This window comes from Cololabis saira, chromosome 8 (genome assembly GCF_033807715.1).
Source record: "Cololabis saira isolate AMF1-May2022 chromosome 8, fColSai1.1, whole genome shotgun sequence".
In the NCBI taxonomy this organism is placed as follows: Eukaryota; Metazoa; Chordata; class Actinopteri; order Beloniformes; family Belonidae; genus Cololabis; species Cololabis saira.
Window position 1 is genome coordinate 24,448,449 of NC_084594.1, and position 24,326 is coordinate 24,472,774.

General features: G+C 41.2%; 1 protein-coding gene across 1 annotated transcript in view; it reads right to left on the bottom strand.

The window, feature by feature from the left end:
- foxj3 (forkhead box J3) overlaps positions 1-24,326 on the bottom strand; it is an 88,751-nt gene that overhangs the window by 1,677 nt on the left and 62,748 nt on the right. Inside the window, 10 exon segments of the mRNA XM_061727366.1 lie at positions 839-937; positions 1,179-1,370; positions 1,929-2,030; positions 2,500-2,871; positions 2,874-2,948; positions 5,690-5,864; positions 8,442-8,573; positions 14,362-14,463; positions 16,791-16,874; positions 20,340-20,414. Coding sequence (XP_061583350.1) covers positions 839-937; positions 1,179-1,370; positions 1,929-2,030; positions 2,500-2,871; positions 2,874-2,948; positions 5,690-5,864; positions 8,442-8,573; positions 14,362-14,463; positions 16,791-16,874; positions 20,340-20,414 — 1,408 coding nt within the window.

A 24,326-nucleotide genomic window follows, 5' to 3' on the forward strand; every position in this document is an offset into this window, starting at 1 on the left:
CATCAACACAGCACCTAGTGCCGTACTGTGGCGTATCACTCCGCCCAATCTAAAACAGACTAAGCACTACAGATAAACTGACTAGTGTCATTATAGTCCCTGACAGAATATAAAGAATATATTTATAAAATAATGAACCCTGAATTACCAAAATAAACTTCTTAACAAAAATAAATCTCCTCTTACACTTATAAGGTGAGCATGAATCAATCTTTTTTATGATGTAAAATTGTATGTTTTTATTTACTTTTATTTATTTAATTTTAGTTGTTAAAGAAAAGAAAAAAGTCAAATCATACATGAGAGAAACTTTTCAGTTTGTGGCAAAATATTTGTACTTGTATGAAACTGAAGATGCATAATGCAAACCTGACATTTACTTTTAGTTCAGTTTGTGGAAAATGGTTGGCCTGGCTTTCTCTTTAAAACCTAAACAGTTATAAAGCTTTACAAACTGTAACAATAAGGCAAACACACAGCATTGTTTTGTATTTCGTGTCTTTCAAATAAAAGACAATTTTTTCCAGTCATATGTTCCTCATTCAAGGTTGTTAAAAAAATACTGCTATAATATCGTATCGTTATCGTGACCTCAATATCGTGTATCGTACCGTATCGTGAGAATAGTGTATCGTTACACCCCTAATAATGAGCAATATTAAAATAATTAAAGGCTTGTAATATTTCAGTTGATTTGTAATGAATCCAGAATGTATGACATTTTTGTTTTTTTAATTGCATTACAGAAAATAAAGAACTTTATCACAATATTCTAATTTTCTGAGACAGTCCTGTATAAGCAATAATCTTGAAGGTGCCTGTTCTCCTGGTATGTTACCTGTCATAGTGGGCCCTGTGCTGCTCATGGGGGGCATATGGGGGTATCCTGGAGGACCCATCATGGACATGCTCTGTCTCGTGTCCATGTACAGATTTCCTGATGAAAGAATCAAAACTTATTTTAATTCTTCTGTTTAAACAGAACCTGTTCACATGTAGTTAAAAACAGCAGATTAAACATTTTTACTCAGATGCTAGAAAATCTCCAAATCACCCCAAAAACAGCAGAAAAGAGCCCATGAATTAAAGATTTTAAAAACATACCCAAAGAAGCAACATTAACACATGTTTCCAAAATTGTCAAAGTGAAATCTGAATAAAATGGTGGGTTTAGGAACCTGTGTTGAGGTGCTGGCTGGGTTTGCTGGTGTGCATGGAGCCATGGCATACAGGAGGTTGTACCGCCCCCTGTGGCTGTATTACACCGGTGCGGGCAAAGAACTGGTTGATGGACGTGCAGAGGTCTGCGATCTGGGTGGGTTCAAGGCACCAATTGTTCAGCTCCGCTTGTCTCATACTGTCTCTCAACCCTAGCGGACAATTAATACATTTTAGCAAACACAAAGACGGGGTAACGGCACACTCCTGCACTGAAATGCATTTATGACCATCAAATGTATGAAAATGCACTAGTCCACAAAATATAAATGCGGTGAATGAGAAACTAATTTCCAAGCATAAAGCATAAAAAACTTGGCTGCAATATATATTCATTATGTCAGTAACCTTCAGTAGGTGATATTTAAAAAACATCCTACCTTGCAATCCTAGCCTATAATTGGATAAACTGACCTGCTGAGCTTGGTGTTATGGTAATTAAACTTGTAGGCAGAGTTATTTAATTGAAGAGCTCAGTTTAATTAAAGTCTTAATCAACTCCACAGTGCCGACACTTGAGTACTCAATCAAAAGCTGGGGCAGAGCAGTACTATCAGCCTCAAGCTTTAAATATCTGCGCCTTTTGATCGTACGAGGAGAAAGGAGATGCATCTGACAAAAGAATCTGGAGCCTTTAACAGTAAATAAAAATCGGAGTTAAGATTTTATTACAAAGGAAGCAAGATTTTTGGGTGATGTCCTGATCAAACCTTGAAAAGGAGAAAGGTCGACATCAGCCCAGTTATAGCTGCTTGCAATACGACAGCTTTCTTTCAGTGCATCGAGATTCGGGTACCAGTCAGACAGTAAACCTGCAACACAGACATGCAGCATGCAGTTATCTGTAATGGTACAAGATGAGAGGTGAAATTTAAGGACTTCTTTTGCCAAATTCACCTCTGGTACAATAATAAATGTAGTCATATGCAATCATTTCCGATTGATATTTCCTGTACGATACACACTTAATCTGCCAGGCAGAGTCCAGCACAGCAAAGTGGCCAGCAGGAGGCGCCAGGTGACTTTGTAAGTTTGTTAAAGTCAGTGGCTTCAGCATTTGCTTTGTTCTCAACAACAGATCGGAGGATGATTAACCATTTTGCACTTGAAACAGTTTTGCTTTGTTTTATGACCAAATAATGAGGAGTAATCGTAGGTTCTGTAGTAAACATGTCATGTTGGCTCCAGTTCAACTGTCTGTGTGATGAATGGGATGAAGAGAAAGCGGTTAAAAAGTCAGAGCTGGCTCACAAGAAACCCGTGCCAGACAGATGTTCTTACCTGTGTTGCAGGCCATCTGTTGCTGGGTGGGATGGGGCTGGTGGGAGAGGCTCTGGTGCTGCTGTCCGTGCTGGGAGGGGTGTTGGCTGTGCTGCGTGTGCTGGGAGGGGTGCGGCGTGTGTTGCTGTGGGTGCTGGCTGTGGGACGGGTGCTGCGAGGGGTGGTGCCCGTGCTGGGAGTGCGCAGCGTGCTGAGGGTGCTGGCTATGCTGGTTGTGAGGGCCGCCGTGCTGCGGGAGGTGCTGTGCGTGAGGCGAGCCGTGGCCGGGGTGGGCTTGGGCGGGATGAGAGAGCGGCACTTGGCCGCTGTTGGCAGAGTGGTTGTTGGGGTGACTGTTGGGCTGGTTGTTTGACAGACTGTTCTGAGTGGTAATGGTGCCACTGGGGAGTGCTGATAGGAGCAGGAGGTGTGGGTCTGCTGGGAGGAATCTGACGGGATGCCCATCAGACCTGGGAGACAAAAACAACAACACAAAACTGTCAGAGTCCAGACAGACTGGCAAAAACGGGAATCAACAAAACCCCCTTTTTTTTTCTTTAAGATATGAGGATGTACATCACAATAAACCTTTTGAATTCACTTTCGAATTAATTTCTCAGTGAACTAAATTATTAATGTATCTATTAAAACGCCAAGAGTTTAAGAAACAGCTGTGCTCCCAACACGCAATGCGTTTATGTTAGTAAAAATGTTAAAACTATCAAATACCGTATTTTCTGGACTATAAGCTCTATTTAAAAAAAAAGATATGCAAGCCGCAGATATTTATGTTAGATTAGATATTTACTACATGTACAGAAGGATTTTGAACTGTAACTGATGTACATGTTTGTACCTAAATAGATCCTTTCCTAACAGTGTCTTTTAACACGGCAGCAACTTTGCTGATTAAAGCGCGACAGAACCAAGAGAAAATAACCGGTATTTATCTATTTATCTGTTTGAAATCTGCTTCTACCTACTTCTATCTGCTAAAAAAGAAGTAGCGTATTCCTCTTTGCATTTATTTTGTCTTAGTTTTGATTGTAATACCGGTTAGAGCGACCCGAGCGGTGGAAGAAAAATCCACAGAATAGCCGCACCTTTATATAAGCCGCATGTTTCAAAACCTATGAAAAAAGTAGCGGCTTATAGTCCAGAAAATACGGTATTTCCCCCAAAATAACTGGTGAAAAATGTCCAAGAGCTGAAATCAGATCTGTTAATCATCATGTCATTTTACTTAAGGATTTTTCATGCAGGATTTTTACTTTTGAGTATTGTTACATTGACGCTTTTACTCAACACTTTGAGCACAAGCTTTCAACGTTTAAATATTTTAGACTGCCTAGCAAAAAAAAAAGACAATAAAGTTTACCACATAGCTGTAGCACAAGGAAGTGCCTCAAATATTCCTTTGCCACCCCACTTCAGTTTTCTTTCAATAATCTATTTATAAAGCTCCACATACACTTGTTCCAGCTTCTCAGCTGTAAGGATTTGTGTCCTTCCCACGTAAAGTCTATACACATGGGGTTTTAACCATTTAAGGGGAGTACCGGTAGATATACATTTTTTAAAAGCATCACATCAGTTGTGTGAATTATTGGAATAATTGTCAAAATATTTGCTCATAAAAATAAGTGTAATTGTAGTCCCAGTTCTTGAAAACAGATCATCAATTCCAGCTAAAATAATTGAATAAGTAACAGCTCTCAGTGCCGATCAGACTGAGGGGAAGTCAAAAAAATAAAAACAATTGGAAAAAAAGAAAGAAATAAAGCTACAAAAAGGGCTCTGTCTTAGCATCTGACAGTAACTGCATGTGGGCACCCCATGCATGTTTAAGCGGTTCTACTCTGGAGATCAACAGCTGCCATTTCATTGCATCAAGGAACGACTGCATCGGTTGCGTTTTCAAGGTTCACGAGGAGGAGCTGCCTCCATCTCTCCTCTCAAAACTACACAGCCCTGGCTCATCTTCAACAAACTTGCTGCACTATTGCTCGGCTCTTTCACTGATACGACTGGTGCGTGAACATCTGCCGACCAACTGCAGTCACCTGGGTGTTGCGGAGTAGTCTTGAGAGGCCCTGTCCTTCACAGTTTTGGCACAGTAAAGCTATTTCACTGGAGTGCTTTTAGAGTCGACTCCAGCCCTGCACTTCCACAATCGGCACATAACACTCACTGCAGGGGTGACAAAGGTGCATCTCTTATCAGCTCTTATCAGCACAGAAAGCCTATTGTCCAACTAGGGAAATACAGAAAGCAATTAACGTGGCACCAGAATAATAATGCAAGCTCATTACCTATTATCAAAGCCAGTGAATTAGCTCACTGTCTACAGCGGCAGAGTGTGAAATCCTCTAGCTCGATTATTTACGCTTTTTAATTGGTGGAGCTTGCCTGACTCAGAGATTTCACTTTTATGCTCATAAAAAAAAAAAGGTAACAACTTTCAACTAATGAAACATAGATGGAAGATTAAAGGAGAGGAACTCTTTGAAAACATTAGCATGAAATTCATTTGATTTCCAAAAGTGGGTTATACACAGAAAGCTCAGTCTACTTTGCTCATAACTTGCTTGTCAAGCGCTCAATGTTTATCAGTCAATCAGATTACAAGCAAAAATGCTTTTTGTTCTGCAGGGACTAGGCCCTTAGGAAAGCTGCACTCTACCCACCATTATGCATTATTTGATACAAATTCCAATCATTATGATAAATGAAGCTCAAGTCCAACAGAGTTCTTTAGCTGCTGTAAAGCTTTCCACTCCACTGATGAAACATGGCCGACGTGAAAAAACCATTTCCAACATGACCATACCCAGATATCGTTCATGCAAGCAGAGAGAAAATAAAGCAGAGAATTACCCATTAAGGGCATTTGGTAACACCGCTTTACATCCTTCAATTAAATATTTAAGACACAAACTCTGCTTTTGAATATGAAATGAGGTCTTTCGATATTTCCCTGGCAAAATACCATGAAAATACTCAGTATAATTTGCATTACAGCCAAGTCAGCCAGTTGAATACCTACTCACCCCCTGTCAACCTCATTAGTGCATAAAGACTCTCTCAAGTCCCAGCTGTTTAGAACAACCCCACATTAGGAAAATTGTTCTGAGGATCATCCTGTTCCTTGATAAGTGAAGCTTAGGCGCTCTATTAGATTTCCATTCAGTGCTCTCGTGAGGCCACTCACCTTGTTGGCTGAAGGACTGCTCAAAAACAGACTTGTAAAGGCTGCGGAAGGAGGCACTGAGATCTTCAAACTCTGAGAACAGGAGCTGCTTGTCCCTGTCTGGCATGTTGTACTGGGATTGGGGGGGCTGCTGCAGGCTCATCGACTGGGACACGGGCTCGGGGTGACTGGTCACCTGGGGGGATGGAGAAAAAAATCATTTCAGGTTAATATACGGAAGCCTTTTTTCTTGTGAACTGAACTTTTTGTGAAAGATAGAAACAAACTAAAGCTCTCGTACCAGTGCAGCACAAACTACAAGGACAACTGACTACAAGGAGCCCGCGAAACAGTTCAGAGTCACATCAATAGTGCATTTTTTTTCTTTATAGACATCTTCCATCCTCTTCTAGTCATGGAGCGACAAAAAAGAAAACTTCTTGAGTATTTTTTGCAAAAGCATGCATTAAACACGGTTATATAATAAGATGGTTTGTTTCCTCCTGTATGTAAAAGACAGCAATACGACACATAAACGTCAAATTACCCTAGCCATAACAATCCAGATCAGTGCTTACCGCCTTGGCTCACACAACATTAAGAGAGCAACTATAATGGACACAAAGCCAATACTCAGGTGGCTCGGCAAAATGTATTTAAAACAAAATCAATAGCAATACCTTGTACAAATAAGCAGCAATTTTATCTGTGTATTTGTGTGGGCAGTCAATGTTATGCACTGCCCCCGGCTGCGAGACAGAAAACCGTGCTCCCTCCAGCACGAGTTGGTCTATGAGATTTAGCCAAGCAAGGGCAGCAATACAAATCATTTGCAATTTCACAGAGTAGCGCCTGACCCGTGTCCACTGTGGGCTGGCTCTACTTGAGAGGTTGTGCCCAATTTTCGATTATAACGTCTTCCTCTTCTAATGTGTGGACAGGTTACTGAGGCATATGGTTTGTGTCAGAATGAAGAGGTGATAATAAAACTAGAGAATTTACTACAAGCTGCTGCTTTAGCCGAGAGAAAGAGAGAGAGAGCATGAGAGACAGCGCGCGGGCAACCACATCCATCAGGCTGAGCCGATCAATGCCCAGTGCCTGAAGCAGGGAGCACTCTTGGATGCAGGAGGACCACACCAAAGAGGGGGCATCTCTGGTGGGAGGACATCAGAGGAAGTGTTTCTCTTTGTCTAGCTTCCAGGAGCGAGCACATTTTTCTTTGTTTCCTTTAACCCCTTTTCTGATGTTGTACTCATGCTCATGTCCACCATGAACCTCTGTCTATTGTTGTCTACAGCCAACTCCTCTGTAGAGAGCCTCCTGGGGGCTTTCCAATCAAACGAAACACGAGATACCAGTACAGTTTCTCACTCCAGCAGTGTTTCATTTTCACAAACGCAATGCAAAGAAAACCACTAATCAGTTAGGCTAATGAGGGGGGGGGGGTTGTGTGGTCTGATGAGCACTAATTTATTCTGAGTGATAGGTGCATCACGGTTAGAATAAGGAACCCATGATGCATAGTTCCCACCGTGTAAGTCTAATGTGGTAGTGTCAAGATTCTTCTATCAATACATTTTTCCTCCCTGATAGCACAGGCGTATTAGAAGGTGACAATGCCAGGACTTATCGTACTAGTTAGGGCAGAACAGGACGTCATTTTCAGTCGTGGGTTGGCCAGCATAGAGTCCAGACCGTAATCGTATCCATACAAGATCTTGGTGAAAAGCTATCGCAACTCTGGGCAAAAGTATTGCAACATTGCACAAGTTTATAAAAGAAACGGCCCCAGAAAATGTGATGTGTATTCAAAATAAGTGGTAGAACAGCACACTCTTCGGGTGTGTGCCTTTCACTTTTCTTTTTTTCATTAATTTATTTAGTTTTGAAACCAAGAAATGTGTATTATTCTCTTCAAATAGCTGACTGGTTCCTAATCTTTTTTTATTATTAATTCAGAGTTCATCTATTAGGCATAATAAACAAGGACAGAGTTGTGGACAGCATCACTGGTTCAGGTAGGACCCTCTTTCTATTGCTGCAGCTTTCAACTTAACTCCATCATCTGGTGCCCAAGAAAAATGGCATTTCGAGTCAGAAAGTGTGAAATATCAATATTTCCATTCTGTTTTTTTCGTGCTTCATGCTGCTGCTGCAGATGTCCCCCCTCGTTCATGTTTTTTTTAATTTTTTTTAAGTCAACTGGATTATGAGCATCTCACATAAAGTCCAGAGTTTTGGATCCAACAAAGTTCTCTGAAATAGAAGTCGACTAAGGCTCCTTCTAGTACCCAGTGGCTCAACGACACCATGTTTTTTCTGAAGCTGGAAAAGATTAAATATTCACTGAAGGGTAGTTGCAACAAATTTTATAATAAGTGGCTTCCCTTTCTTACATTCTTCCACTCTCTCCAGTCCCTGCCTCCTGATTGACGGATCCCCCCCTCTCTCTCTTCTTTCATTCCTTTCTTTCTTCCTCCTTTTTATCTATTTATTTACTTTTCCTTTGTTTTTGGGGTTCGTTTTTCTTTGTTTTTTTTTTTTTTTAATCTCTCCCCCTTTTTATTCATCTATTTTTTAATTTATACTGTGCAGTTTTGTTACTTAAATATTACTTGGAATAATCTTAATGTATTTGTAATTATTTTGCGTGGATTTTTTGTTAAAAAAAGAAAAAACAATAAAAAATAAAAAAAAAAAAAAAAAGTTCTCTGAAATACCCAAATCCTTAAAGAGTTATGTCCATTTCCAGATTCCTCCTAGTTCTTACCGGTGTATAGTTGTGAACACTGCTGCTCACACTGTTGAGATTTACTGAGGCCAGACTCTGATCAGACAGGCTGTTGTTAAGGCTGCTTCTTGGACTATCGCTCCCTTCCTGGTCTGTGTTGTATAACGCCACCTGAAACACATATATATGCACAACATTTCATACCTTAGAAACACACAAACGCGTACTAATTACTGTTATCAATTCTCCACTCTTGTCAAAGAGAGAACATGTCATCACCCCTTGGTAAAAATAGGTATAAAATGTAGGTATACCATTAAACAACCTACTTTCATATGGAAATGTAAAGCCTGTGGGTGAGTGTACAGCAAGCAATAACATGTCATAATAGCAGAGTAAGTTGTCGTCCCCCCCAGTACTTGAATGTGTGTGGGGGAACACAGCATGCTGTTCAACACCCTCCGCAATCCCAAATGGGTTCTATCTAAATGTGTAAAGGGACCGGGAGACAGCTGAGACATTCCCATCGCTAAAGGTCACAGCACTGGCGATGTCAGCCACATCTGCTCACCGAGCGCAAATCCGTTTGGGACAGCTAACAAAGGATTTCAGTGCAGCCGAGACACTGACCTTTCAGTGTAGGAGTGTAACTAGCTGAAACACTTCAGGACGACAATCTTAATTATTGTCCACCAAGGTTCTGTCCCCCTACTAGGGATGGGCGGTATGGACTAAAAAATGTATCACGATAATTTCTGACATTTATCCCGATAACGATAAAAATGACGATAAAAAAAATACCAATTCAACTCGATCTTTTTAACTATGAATCTATCTCGCTCTCAGTTTGTTACACAAAAACGTCATCAATGGGAATCTTTCTTTCTTTCTTTCTTTCTTTCTTTCTTTCTTTCTTTCTTTCTTTCTTTCTTTCTTTCTTTCTTTCTTTCTTTCTTTCTTTCTTTCTTTCTTTCTTTCTTTCTTTCTTTCTTTCTTTCTTTCTTTCTTTCTGGCTCATTTCCTTCCTTCCTTCTTTCAGGCTCATTTCTTTCTGGCTCATTTCCTTCCTTCCTTCTTTCAGGCTCATTTCCTTCCTTCCTTCCTTCCTTCCTTCTTTCTTTCAGGCTCATTTCCTTCCTTCCTTCCTTCCTTCCTTCCTTCTTTCTTTCAGGCTCATTTCCTTCCTTCTTTCTTTCAGGCTCATTTCCTTCCTTCCTTCCTTCCTTCCTTCCTTCCTTCCTTCCTTCCTTCCTTCCTTCCTTCCTTCCTTCCTTCCTTCCTTCTTGCTCATTTCCTTCCTTCCTTCCTTCCTTCTTTCCTTGTTTTCTCCCCTTCCTTCCTTCCTTCTTTCCTTGTTTTCTCCCCTTCCTTCCTTCCTTCCTTCCTTCCTTCCTTCCTTCTTTCCTTGTTTTCTCCCCTTCCTTCCTTCCTTCCTTCCTTCCTTCCTTCCTTCCTTCCTTCCTTCCTTCCTTCCTTCCTTGTTTTCTCCCCTTCCTTCCTTCCTTGTTTTCTCCCCTTCCTTCCTTCCTTCCTTCCTTCCTTCCTTCCTTCCTTGTTTTCTCCCCTTCCTTCCTTCCTTCCTTTCCTTCTTTCCTTGTTTTCTCCCCTTCCTTCCTTCCTTCCTTCCTTGTTTTCTCCCCTTCCTTCCTTCCTTCCTTCTTTCCTTGTTTTCTCCCCTTCCTTCCTTCCTTCCTTCCTTCTTTCCTTGTTTTCTCCCCTTCCTTCCTTCTTTCCTTGTTTTCTCCCCTTCCCTTCCTTCTTTCCTTGTTTTCTCCCCTTCCTTCCTTCCTTCCTTCCTTCTTTTCTCCCCTTCCTTCCTTCCTTCCTTCTTTTCTCCCCTTCCTTCCTTCCTTCCTTCTTTTCTCCCCTTCCTTCCTTCCTTCCTTGTTTTCTCCCCTTCCTTCCTTCCTTCCTTGTTTTCTCCCCTTCCTTCCTTCCTTCCTTGTTTTCTCCCCTTCCTTCCTTCCTTCCTTGTTTTCTCCCCTTCCTTCCTTGTTTTCTCCCCTTCCTTCCTTCCTTCCTTGTTTTCTCCCCTTCCTTCCTTGTTTTCTCCCCTTCCTTCCTTCCTTCCTTGTTTTCTCCCCTTCCTTCCTTCCTTCCTTGTTTCTCCCCTTCCTTCCTTGTTTTCTCCCCTTCCTTCCTTGTTTTCTCCCCTTCCTTCCTTCCTTCCTTGTTTTCTCCCCTTCCTTCCTTCCTTCCTTGTTTTCTCCCTTCCTTCCTTGTTTTCTCCCCTTCCTTCCTTGTTTTCTCCCCTTCCTTCCTTCCTTCCTTCCTTGTTTTCTCCCCTTCCTTCCTTCCTTCCTTGTTTTCTCCCCTTCCTTCCTTCCTTCCTTGTTTTCTCCCCTTCCTTCCTTCCTTCCTTGTTTTCTCCCCTTCCTTCCTTGTTTTCTCCCCTTCCTTCCTTGTTTTCTCCCCTTCCTTCCTTGTTTTCTCCCCTTCCTTCCTTGTTTTCTCCCCTTCCTTCCTTGTTTTCTCCCCTTCCTTCCTTGTTTTCTCCCCTTCCTTCCTTGTTTTCTCCCCTTCCTTCCTTGTTTTCTCCCCTTCCTTCCTTGTTTTCTCCCCTTCCTTCCTTGTTTTCTCCCCTTCCTTCCTTGTTTTCTCCCCTTCCTTCCTTCCTTCCTTCCTTCCTTCCTTCCTTCCTTCCTTCCTTCCTTCCTTCCTTCCTTCCTTCCTTCCTTCCTTCCTTCCTTCCTTCCTTCCTTCCTTCCTTCCTTCCTTCCTTCCTTCCTTCCTTCCTTCCTTCCTTCCTTCCTTCCTTCCTTCCTTCCTTCCTTCCTTCCTTCCTTCCTTCCTTCCTTCCTTCCCACCCATACGTTCTGCGTCGATTTAACGCAGAACCATAAATCCGACTTTACACAAAAACGTCATCAACGGGAATTTATCGTTTTTACCGTGAGATGACAAATTCTTACCGTGGGGAATTTTTTTGACGGTTTATCGTGAACGGTAAAATATCGCCCATTCCTACCCCCTACATCTCCTAAATAAATTGCACCGTCAGACAATTAAGACAACAGTAAGAACAATCCTGATAATGATAGCTGAAGAGAACGGCACAAATGAGTTTTGTTCTGTGAGAAAAGAAGGATGCCTCGGAAAAGAAAAGGCCTAGTATTCCTGGACCGGTGTGTGTTTTGGGTACGTGTGTCTGCCCATCCATGACTGAGTGCAACACGGTGGCTTCAGCTCATCATTGTGAGTGGAACAGAGTGGGCTCTGTGTTCAGCACAATGAGACAGCAGTTGCAGTAGCTTCAGGCTGGCCCGGGCCCTGCCAGCAGGCTGCCTCTCAGCAGCAGCGGACTGAAGCCTCGTCTTCTCTGTCGAGCCACAGCGTGCTACCACAGAAGCCGCAAAGGAGGTGAGAAAACTCAGGCAGCCCTGACTGGCTTCTCTGCTCTGACTGATGTTTGGCCAGCTGACAAACATTCTGGTTCCAATCCAGGATACAGAGCAAGAGCCTAATCATATTTAGCCTTTAGCGTGGCTGCTGTACTGGAATAATGAGAGAAATAATTATAAAAACAACGACAAAAAAACCCGGAAATGCTGAATCCAGGCAACACTCGTGTGCTTGTGGAAGAGAGGTGAGTAATAGGGAGAACAGAACAGGGGGGTAGTTAGAGAAGCTCATTAGGGAACTCTAGCGTTCACCACTTATTGTGGGCTTGGCTCCAGTGTTCATTAGCATGAAGGAGAGCTCAATGAGCAGCTAAGACCGAAGGCTTAAACACGTCTACAAAATCAGTTCTACGATGCTAATCAAAGGCAGCGTGCCGCAGAAATATAAATGCTATGTGTAATGAAGTCGTAAAACAGGCTTTTATGTCTTAAGTCTCTAACCCACAATCTATTTTTACTCTACTCGACCATAAAGTGTGATGAGTTCAAAACCTTACTGTTCTATAGTTTCCCCAGAATAGAACCCCTGAATCCCCCGAGCGAAGACACCCACTCGCCCCATCTGAGTCTCAACGCAAAACAATATCTCACCCACATACGTATAAATATACACAAATGTATGACCAAAAAAAAGAGAGAAAAGAAAAAAACACTTAATAATTACACACAAGAGGAACGCACACACACGGACACGGACAGAGACAAACATGCCAACACAGGCAGGAGCCGCTCCAGAGTAAATACGGTGTGCAGCTAGTAGGCAAACGAGTCAGAGTTCTATTCTTAGCAACGAATTAACTAAAAAAGCCAGAGGTGTCTTTTACATGGGAGAGGGGTAATCTAGAGCATGAGACATGGATTATAAAAATCAAAGCAAGATTGGCCCAGGTGTTTCCAACAATGCCAGCCAATGTTCAGCACAATCCCTGCTTGCTGGATTGAACAGACGGAGCAAAAGAGAGAAGAGAGAGAGAAAAAAAGAGACTGCTCATCAGCAGCCTTAATTCCAACAATCCCCTCTTTCCCACCGTCATCACATTTCACTGCCAAAGTTTCATCAGGTTCACGCCAGCGTGCAGGACTGTCTCAAAAAGGAACCTGTAGTGGTGGTTGTGGCGGGTCAATGCAAGAGGAAAAAAAGAAAAGGGGAAAGAAAAAAAAAAAGAGAGAACAATCTTGTGAGGAATGTCGAGAAGAGAGAGGTTCTTGCTGGTTCAGTAGTCACACTGCCAGCCTCTCCATTGGCCTATCTAGGAAGGCGGGAATGATGCGAGAGACTGGAATAGAAAAACAGAGAGAGGGAATTCCTGTGGTTTGGCACGCTGTACCGAAAGAGGCGTGGCCCGTCGTATGTTTACGGTGTAAGGCAGTGAGAAACAAGCTCTCTCCAAGGAGTTGGAGTCTTAGATGTGTTGCTATTCCACTTTGTCTTCTGTTAACTTTACCGCCAAAACAGTTCTTGACAGATGAAGGGGGAAAAAATGTCTTTTATCATCACAAAGTAGAGGTTTTGTGCTCTGTTGTTTCTTCTGCTTGTTGCTCTCCTAAGCCATTTTACTGGGAGCATTTGATGGCAATCTGGATTTAACCGCCAGCACTTCACATCAGCGCTTCATTATTTAGTCAATGCTAGTGGGTGCTGGGGCTGCGGAAAGCACTTGTTTGTAGAAGTCAATGAGCAAAAGGGTCATCTTCCTGCACACCGGTGCCCAGGAATCTTTCTGCCACAGAAAATAAAAAAAACTGCCATGTCTGAAACAGCCCCCAGCTAGTACTCACTGACATTTGTTAAAACAAGCTGAAACACTAACATACTCTCCGATACATGTGCACATGAGTTGGGGAGCACAAGCAGACATATGCTCAGACTTTCTGCCTCATACTCAGAACGTGAAGAGCCCCTGACACACGCACACCGACACCAACTCATATTTCCGACGAACACTCCTGTTCAGGCAAAAAACATTTTTTTTGTAATGCTTGCAGCAAATGAATAAGCGACTCTTGTAGGCTTTTTAAAAGTACTCCTGAGAGCTGCCCCCACTGGGCCCAGAGGATGAGAGCTTAAGGTTAAAAAGCCTATTTAAATTTCAGAGTGAGCCACACACTCACAGCTAACAGTCCCTGTAGCTTTGCTTTATGATGTTCAAGTGTTTCCAAGTGAGCAGAAAATAAATGTATATATATATACAAATATATATATACAAAATAAATAAAATGTTGGGTGTATCACAACAATAAAGTATGAGCCTCATATTTTCAAATTGAGGATAGCAAGATCCTGTTGTTCATTGTTGTAAAGGAAAGAAAATACAACAGGGCACATAGTTGTGTATTTTGATGTGGGTTGCAGTGAAGAGAAGCTTTAGGCACATGAGCATATGCTTGTGTGTGTGTGTGTGTGTGTGTGTGTGTGCCCCTGCATCTCCCTCTACAAGAGTGTGCCTCTCTCTGTGGGGAACAGTGCTGTAGGTGGTTGCAGAAGTGGGTGGGGTCAGGGTGCAGCCGTGTAGCCAGGTGTGTGTTGGAGCTGGAGGCTGCATGGCTGGCTGTAGTACCTTGTTAGTCACAGTGTTGATTGCCAGCGTTGGAGAGGCACTTCCAGAGATCATACAGTCCATCACCAAAGGCTCTGAATCCAGGCTGTACGGCGTGGAAGCCTATGGAGATTGGGGGCAGGGTAAGGAGGCAGAACAAAAATAATTCAACACAATCCAATTATTAAACACATGCGATCTCACTACTGCAGGCTGAATGGATCAACCTACATAAAGCTGGTAACAAAAAAAAAAAAAAAAAATCACTAGATATATGGCCAAGACACTTAAACTATTTTCATATGACAGAGCAACACCTTTATTTAGGTCACATTCGAACAGTGCTTTCTCAAAAGATGGAGACACGCAGCTCCCCCCCAGCCCCCCACCTGTCACTTCTCCACTAAACAGCCAGTATACACATACTGTATATGCCCTCGTCTCGCAGTATACCGAGACACTGTTGCGGCAGATAACTTTGCCATGCCTGTCTCCCAAAACTGCTTACCCTAAGAGGATTGGTTGCCCACCATACCATTTTTAATTCATGATAAACATATATGAGATTTAAAAAAAAAAACCCAACTACATTTCAATGTATGCGACTTAACAGAATGCCTTGTGGCCAGATGGTAGCGACCGTGGTGGTGGTGGTGGGGGGTATGTACAGAGTGTGTACATTTAAGAAAACACTCCCTTGGTATATTCTTTAGCTTCTTGCTGAAATGAACAAAACTGAATCCGGAGGAAGGTGATACTGTTTTGACATGCTCGCTAGGGATGGGCGGTATGGACTAAAAAAATGTATCACGATAATTTCCGGCATTTATCCCGATAACGATTAAAAAATACCAATTCAACTCCACCTTTACAACTATAAATCTATCTCGCTCTCAGATCCGCCATGTTTGTTACACAAAAACCTCATCAACGGGACTTTCTTTCTTTCTTTCTTTCTTTCTTTCTTTCTTTCTTTCTTTCTTTCTTTCTTTCTTTCTTTCTTTCTTTCTTTCTTTCTTTCTTTCTTTCTTTCTTTCTTTCTTTCTTTCTTTCTTTCTTTCTTTCTTTCTTTCTTTCTTTTCTGGCTCATTTCCTTCCTTCCTTCCTTCCTACCTTCTTTCCTCCTGCTCTCTCCTTCCCTCTTCCCTTCCTCTTTTCTCCCTTCCTTCCTCCTTTTCTTGTCTTCTCCCTTCTCCCCTTTTCTTCCTTCCTTCCTTCCTTCTTTTTTCCCTTCCTTCCTTCTTTCCTCCTGCTCTCCTTCCTTCTTTTTTCCCTTCCTTCCTTCTTTCCTCCTGCTCTCCTTCCTTCTTTTTTCCCTTCCTTCCTTCTTTCCTCCTGCTCTCCTTCCTTCTTTTCTTCCTTCCTTCCTTCCTTCCTTCCTTCCTTCCTTCCTTCCTTCCTTCCTTCCTTCCTTCCTTCCTTCCTTCCTTCCTTCCTTCCTTCCTTCCTTCCTTCCTTCCTTCCTTCCTTCCTTCCTTCCTTCCTTCCTTCCTTCCTTCCTTCCTTCCTTCCTTCCTTCCTTCCTTCCTTCCTTCCTTCCTTCCTTCCTTCCTTCCTTCCTTCCTTCCTTCCTTCCTTCCTTCCTTCCTTCCTTCCTTCCCGTTGTGGATTTAACGCAGAACCATAAATCATTTTTACACAAAAACTTTATCAAAGGGAATTTATCGTTTTTACCGCGAGATGACAGATTCTTATCGTGAGGAATTTTTTGGACGGTATATCGTGAACCATTATATTAACTCCAAATGTGTTGTACGTTAATCGCCACACCAGAAACAAAGTTGTTAGGTGAATTCAAGTGATAGTCTTCTGACTAAAAGAGACACATAAGAGACAAATGTGTGTGGCGAGTGAACGGGCATCTCCGTCAGCTGGAGAGAACCTCTCCTCATCGTAGCCTCTGGTCAGCCACATTGTGGGAAAGGAGGAGACAAGAGCCCTGTGCACTGGGATGGCCAAGAGCCAGGTCAATCTGAGCTGCTCTCTACAAACCTCTACAGCCGTTTGTAACAGTGGAGAAAACTCATGCATAGTTAAAGACAAAAGCCCCTGTTCAGAATAGCGGGCACACACAGCTCTGCATTAATTGATGTTTGTTAAAAATGTGTTTGCAAAATGTAATGTATGGCCTGTAATGGCTGCCTGGGGCATCGCTTATTAATAAGGGGCCCACTGCATGACAGGCTAGCAGGGAGAGGCAATTACATGAATTCAGGGATATGAGCTCTTGGTGAGACCATATGCGAGTGTGGGGGTGTGTGTGTTTACCTGCATGTGCACAGTAAATGGAGTATACGAGGGAAAAACACGGAGAGAAAAAAAAAAAACGAAAACTGAGGTAGAAGGGCAAAGAAAAGCCAAAGAAATACAGACCCAAGCAGACGTGAAAGGTATAGATTAAGTATAAAAGTGTGTCCTCTTGGGAGTATGCAGTTTCTTCCAACACTCACCCGCTCTCCAGACCGCGGCCTCTTCTTGGGCCGGGTGGGCAAGGCATCCTCCTTTGGGTTAGTGTCAATGGCCCAGTAGGAGCCCTGCAAACAAAAGACAGGCCTTATAGAGCAGGTGTATTTCCCACATTACATCAGTGGGAAACTGAATCCTGAAAATCTTGAATCAGGATTTCAACATTTCCCTTTCACACCATAAATACCTGAATTTTTTGTTTTATTTGTTGTTGTTTTTTGCATTGGCACCTTTCAAAACCTTCATTGGAGTAGCCAGATGAGTGTTTAGTGTTTGCATGTTGTACGTGGGTGTTAGAAGAGAACTTTGACTTTCTTTGCGAACGCTCCTCAATGAGATGCTGGTGAGGGCAGCTGGTGGCGGTACGATGCTAAGCCTTTCTTGAAGCTGTACTTCCTCAGCCTCAGGTGCTAAAATCAGAGCACTGTTGCCAAGAATGAAGGATTCACTGTCTCAGTCAAGGAACCGAGGCAGCACTAGTCCTGCCATGCTGCTCTTTTCCAAGTTCTGAGCCAGGCTAACCGGGGGGGGAACGGTCAGGCTGTGGCTAGTGAACTCCACTACCAGGCTGCATTATTCATCTTTGCATTCATCCCTGTTTAATTCATTTTTTCAACAATGTTCTTACTCAAAGCCAACAGGAACGCTGCTTACAGTTGTTAAAAACTAGATTTCTACCCTAAGGCTCGGGGAGTTCTGAATTTCTTTTCAATATTTATATGACCCATGATAACATCTCAATCGTCAAGAGAAGGTGAGATCAACACCTTCAAAATGACTTCCTTAGCAGAGAGAATAATTGATATTTCCATAAGAAATCATCTGGAAAACAGGAGAGGACATGGACCAAGCTGCTTCTAAAATCTCTACATAGAAAATGCAATAAGTACAACAGCTTACTCTCGTTTAATGAATCCAATGTGTTATTTTGAATCAAATGAAGTTGAATGGAATATTATAAATCCCAAAGGGAAGTTTGACTGTTGCAATATACATTATTAACCAAATAAATTTAAAATAAATCATAAAAATGAAATAAAAACATTGAAATGAGCATTGTATGTGTGTTTTCTCTCGCGCACGCACGCACGCACGCACGCACGCACGCACGCATTATGCTGCTGCAACTGCTGACCTATATTTATTAGGAGGTTTAAAATTATAAATTTTAGAATATGTGAAGCTTTGGGGTCAATTAGTATTTTCCTCTGAGGGAAGAAATTCACAGTGCAATCAACAAAAGATAAAGAAACATGCTTACGTATAGAGACTGACTATAGTTACAGCAGAAACCTCATTATAAACTTTAACAAAAGGCTTCAACAAAGATCACGTGTAAAAGGTGGGACACACCGTCTCCACATGTGAACCAAATGTCTTAAACTCTGTCAAATACAGAGGACAAGTACAGACATCTCAAAATTAAGTCAGACAGAGCCAGGCTAGCTGCTGTTTCTTCTAATTGAGAGGGGAGAAAACTTAAAGTCAGCCCTCGTGGGACAGGAGTTTGTGCATTTTCCTACGCTCACCCCCAGAGAGTTTGCAGGAAAATAAAAAAAACATATAAATAACCATTAAATTATTCAGAAATTCTGCAATATGCTGTTGTAAACCCAAGTTATATGTATTCTTTGAGTTTAGGGCAAAATAGAGAAAAGCTAGTATACTTTGCTGCAGTCACAAAACAAAAACCTCTGTAAAGTAAAAACAAAAACAAAACAAACACACACACATCCCAATATCATATGTAAACTACCTGTTCTCTTCCTCTAAATGACGCAGCTCATTTTCATACATTACCATGAAATACATCATTTGCTTCCTCTTTTGTATGAAAATTTAGGAAAGACAAACAAAAACGTACAGTTGTTGCAACTCCAGACCAAAACACGCGACCAATTAAAAGGATTATTATTAACAGCAGGCTTCAGATGCTGCATATATTACTTGCATTATTGGACAGCACGTGTGTATGCACGGTATAAACTGTCATCGCTTACACCATCTAAGAGAGAGTCAGACAGAGGAGCAACATGACTCTCCTATCTCATCCAACCAGCAGTTCTCATATTCCTGCCACATTACAATATTGATGCAACATATCAAGACCAGCTAACATCTCTTTGAAGTTTTCTTCGGGGGGGTGGGTGAAGAAAATTTCAAATTAAACATTAAGGATACGAGCATGTTGGCCATGCATTTGGAATGGGATCTTTACAGCAATAGATTATTTTGTATTTAGTGGAGCAGCTCCCAGGAGTGTCGATATCAGAGGATTACAGCAAAACATGAAATTAGCATTCAGTCCCCTTCCTCTACACAGCCTGCTGCGGCTCTCCATGCATGTGTTGGTGTGCATGTATGTATGTATGTGTTTGTAACTATTAGTGTGGTTCTCTACGCATATTCTCCGTGTACTCAAAAGTGCACGAAAGTGCTGGTAGGATATCTGGGTTAGGCAACATAAAGCTAGACCTATGCGCACTCACTGTCACAGTAAATGCAGGCCTATAAGCTCCTTCCTCGTGACCGACAGCATCCATCGGGGGACGCTACTTATATCAGCTGTTATTGCTGGAGAATGTCACGTAAATGGGCTGAAACAGCAAATGTAGATGGTCCTGCTGAGACTCAAATGTCATCATTAACATGGAGTATACATCTTTTTAAAAAGGAAAAATAATGGGAGGCAGAAGCGAGCTGGGAGCCGATGAGTTTGTTGTTTTTTTATTTTATTTATTTATCAATACTTCTAGGTCAGGGGTCGGCAACCCAAAATGTTAAAAGAGCCATATTGGACCAAAAACGCTAAAAACAAATATGTCTGGAGCCGCAAAAAATGAAAAGTCTTGTGTAAGCCTTAGAATGAAGGCAACACATTGTGCATGTATCTATATTAGTTATTAATGGGGGAAGACTTCAAGCAAAAAGTCAAAATGTTGAGAAAAAAGTCGAAAATTTGAGAAAAAAGTTGAAATGTCGAGATTAAAAAGGAAAGGAAAAAGGAAGAAAAAAAAAGAAAAAAGAAAGACAAAAGAAAAAAAGAGAAAAGGAAAAAAAAGAAAAAAGAAGAAAAAAAGAAAAAAAGGTCAAACATTATTGAAAAAGCTCCAGGAGCCACTAGGGCGGCGCTAAAGAGCCGCATGCGGCTCTAGAGCCGCGGGTTGCCGACCCCTGTTCTAGGTTGTCAGATTCCTGACATAACCTGGCCGTCTTCCCTCAAACTTTACTAGTCTGACTTTTTTCCTCATTGACATCTGCCATCTAATCTTGCATTTGAAATGCTGTTGTGTGGAGGTGGTAAGTTCGTAACAGATAGTAGCCTTTACGCCCCTTCCATAACAGTTTAGATTCCAGGCAGCAATTCAGAGGGAATTGTCTCACAGGGATAGCAAGACAGACACATCCACAAAAGTGGCTTGTGAATTCTTCCAACTTACTAGACATAAATAAAATGTTAAACAAGCTATGTTTTCTTGCACTTGCATTCAACCATAACTATTCATAATTAAAATAATGTTTCTCAGGCTTACCTTTCCAGGGTCATCTTTGGAGCGAGGCACTTTGAGAAAACATTTGTTCAAAGACAGATTGTGCCGAATTGAGTTCTGTGGGAAACAAAGTGAGATAAAGGTGGAGATGTGAGAGAATATACATTTTATCATATAAAATAAATAAATCCACAAAAATAAACAAAGCAGCAGAGAACATCACTATCTACAGCACTGGGTGCACGTAACCTGCAAGTATGGGTCATTTTGGTTTAATCACAGCTTATGTCATTGAGATTCAGCTTGTTTCGTAATATAAAATAAAACTGTAGCTCAGTTACTGCACAAAGTCACCAGAAAGCTACATCTTTCGCCAGCGATTAGGTTACACAACATATCATATTCCATGTGTGCCAAAAATAGGAAACAGAAGGAATCCCACACTGGGATGGTTGCTGATGGCAGTGCCTGATATTAATTAATGCTTCAGCAGCCTCCTGTGGGGCCAGGAAATAAATTATGTAGATCATTCACAAAGTTAACTCATTACAGTGTTACAAGCTACTCCAGAATGGTGAAGAGGGAGGTTCATCCAGCTGCCTGATAGGGTAAAAGAGGTGGTCTTAATGTAGCCACAAGAGCCAGAGATCACCGATTCAGGCCTGCGTTAACCAGCAACAGCAAGACTCTCAGAACCAGCTGGAGCCAGACCACCTCGGGGCTTACAAGAGCCAATGGATGCACATGTTTCTCTGAGACACTTTATGGACTAGTATTGACAGATGGCTATGATAAAAAGCGGTAGAATTCCCAGATTAGTTTAACGGATGGCAGAGATAAGCCAAGAATGGCGCTCTTAGAGTGAGAAACACCCAAAAGTGCAACAGACAAGGCAATTATACCATGGAGGGGGTGAGAATTACATGCTGGTGGTAAATGTCCCAATGTCACTGGTTAAATTAGTTTGAAATGCCAGCAATATCCAGCACAGCCCCACCCCTGCTGCTTTTCAACATACACCGATTATAACACCTGGAAACTGGTCAAAACCTTCTAATTTTATGCCAAACAAGGGCAGGATTCATTACTACACCTTAGGGCTGTTCGATTTTGCCCAAAAATAAAATCTCGATTTTTTTTCCGTCAAAATCCGATTTTCGATTACGATTATTTTGTGAATTGACAAAAGGCAAAGAAATGATTTCAAATATGCTGTTTTTTTATTGAACATTTGCCCCATTGGGCTTTAAGTGCAAACTTTGCCCTTATTAAACCAAAAATGAATGAATAAAGTGCAAAACTCTGTAAAATAAGTTGAAAAAAAGTTTTAAAAAATATAATAAAATATAAAGTTTTATCTCTGAAAAAAAAAAATCAGCAAATGAGCACTTGCAAACATACAGTAAGTTATATTTCCAATTAAATAAAACAAGACATTTTCTAATTAAACTAAACTGGGTCTTTGCATGCTAAATAATAATGCAACCCATGAAGGAGGTAGAGGTGTGTAATGTCAGTCATTACATTTGCTATTCACATTTGCAAGTTTTTTGCAAGGAACACGAGCCGGTCTACCGCATCTGGCTTGAGGGATGCCCGGTGGCATGTTACAACGCCCCCTCCTAAAAAGTGAAAAATCGATTTTACGATTTTCACGTTTTAACATCGTTCTAATTACATAATCGCGATTACGATTTAAAATCGATTAATCGAACAGCCCTACTACACCTGCTAGAATGTTTTGACCATGAGTTTAACCTATTTATCCATCTTATTTCTTACAAGACACATGCATACAGTAAGATAAAATATACATCAGGCCAGTGCTTCCCAATTTTGGTCCTCAAATACCCCGGTCATGCATGTTTTAGATGTTTCCCTGCTTCAACATAACAGACTTGTGATGACCTTGATGACACGCTGATAATGACCATTAATTAAAAGCAGATGTGCTGCATTAGGCTGTGTTACCAGAAAAAATTGAAAACACATCACAGGCCATGATATCCTTTGGTAACATGTTTATTAGATCTCTACATAACTAGATAAGGAAGAGCTCAGGCTTGCACAGTAATCAGAATTCTTATGTGGTCTGAATGTAAATCAGTCACATGTGCAGCACTTTTCTTTGAAGTAATATTTTGCCTTGCAATGGCCCGGCAATACCTTGTCCTCAGAATTGTATATACATTTAATCGATTTGACACATACACATGCAAGACAGTAACAGTAATCTAATGGACCTATGGCAGTACAATTTTCTGATTCATTTCAAATAGGTCCAAATAGGTCCATCCATGTCAAGCTTCTTTGCCAAAGCTGACAGGTACAAAATCACTGTGAAAAGTCTCGTCCTTTTAGCTGCATCGTACCCCCCTCTGCCAAAGTTCAGCAATAGTCTGGACGAATAAAACAACGTGCACCGAGTGTGGTCATGCATAGTGGATGGTGACAAACCGATAAGAGGCTCCCAATTTAGTCATTCCATGCTACTTTAAACCACTGACACACGTTGTAGCAGAAGAGTGTCTGAGTAAGAGGGGTTCTGATACAAGCCTTACAATGCCATACACACTAAAGTCATTTAAAACATTTTCCTTTACAGACTCTCTGTGTCTGAGTGCATGTGCCACTTAATGCCAGATGGATAGAAGCAGCAGAACTTGCACAGAGAGGTGGCTCTATCCATTAAGGACCTTCTGCTAGGTCTAAATCATTGATACAGCCAAGCAGTCATGGCCTGCTGCTACATCTAAAATTTACTTTTTAATGAACTCGGCATTCCTCGCTCTCCTCCACTTTTGCTAGGTCCTGGGCCTGCAGCTTCCCACAATGTATAAAGGTCAAATCTTTTTACTATGCTTAAAGCTAGGCCTGTGTTGAAAAAATCGATTTCCCAATTCTAAATCGATTCTCATATTAATTCCTAAAAATCGATTCATATGTCTAAAGATTGATTTTTTTTTTTTTTTTTTTTTTTTTATTTATATATGTATTTTTTTTCATCATTACTTTACAACTTTGTTATTTTTTTGTTCATCCCCAAAAAAGGAATGTTTTGTTGGACACGAGAATAACTGGTGCCATGTTTTTGCCTTTAAATATGTTTAAAGGTATGAAAACATTAAAGTGTTAGGTTATAATTGCATAAATTGTCTATATTTCATTACTTTATATACTGTCTTGGGGTTACATTTGCAAAAAATGCTAAAAACCAAATGGTCAAAAATTAAAAACCAAAATAGACCGAAAATGGAACAAATAAAAACGGAATGTGGGAAAAAAATAAAACCGATTTCATCCGTCTCTGTTTCCTCCCTGGATCTGTTTAGTAATTCTGACCCACATGATGTTTCTGAAAGCAGTTCTATCAGCATTCTGGGAGCTGATTGGTCCTTACAGCATCATTAGCTGCCAATATTTGCTGTTTAATCTCAAGTAGTCTCTAGTAATATTTTGCATAACTACACTCATATAATTCATGCAACAGCTCAAAAAACAGTTTTAATAACACTAACCCAAATCAATATCGGAATCGAATCTTGATAATCGATTCTGAATCTTAAGAATCGGAATCGAATCTTGACATTTGAATCGATCCCCAGCCCTACTTAAAGCACTATTGTTGCATGGAGCCAAGTAGTGCGGAAGATTAGAAAATAAAAACAGAAACATGTCAACAGTGACAGTACATTTTATAAGTCATATTTGCTGATTGGAAGAGAATAAAACATCAATGCAAAACGGGGAGACATACTGTAAAAAAGATTAAGATAACATTGGTTATACAGTATAAATATGATAATATAATACAACACCTCTTAGATCTCCAAGATGAGGATCTTAGCTCTAAAATGTACCATCAGGGTTTGTATGAAATATTTGCTTTCAGACAGGCAGCTATAAGTTGTTACAATTGTAGATCTACAGTAAAGGGAAATGAAGTACGTGGGAGAGGTCAGAGGGTGTTAGTAGTTGTACACAAAGTGAGTTAGACAGAGCTCACTGCAGGGGTCCTGCCCAAGTGGT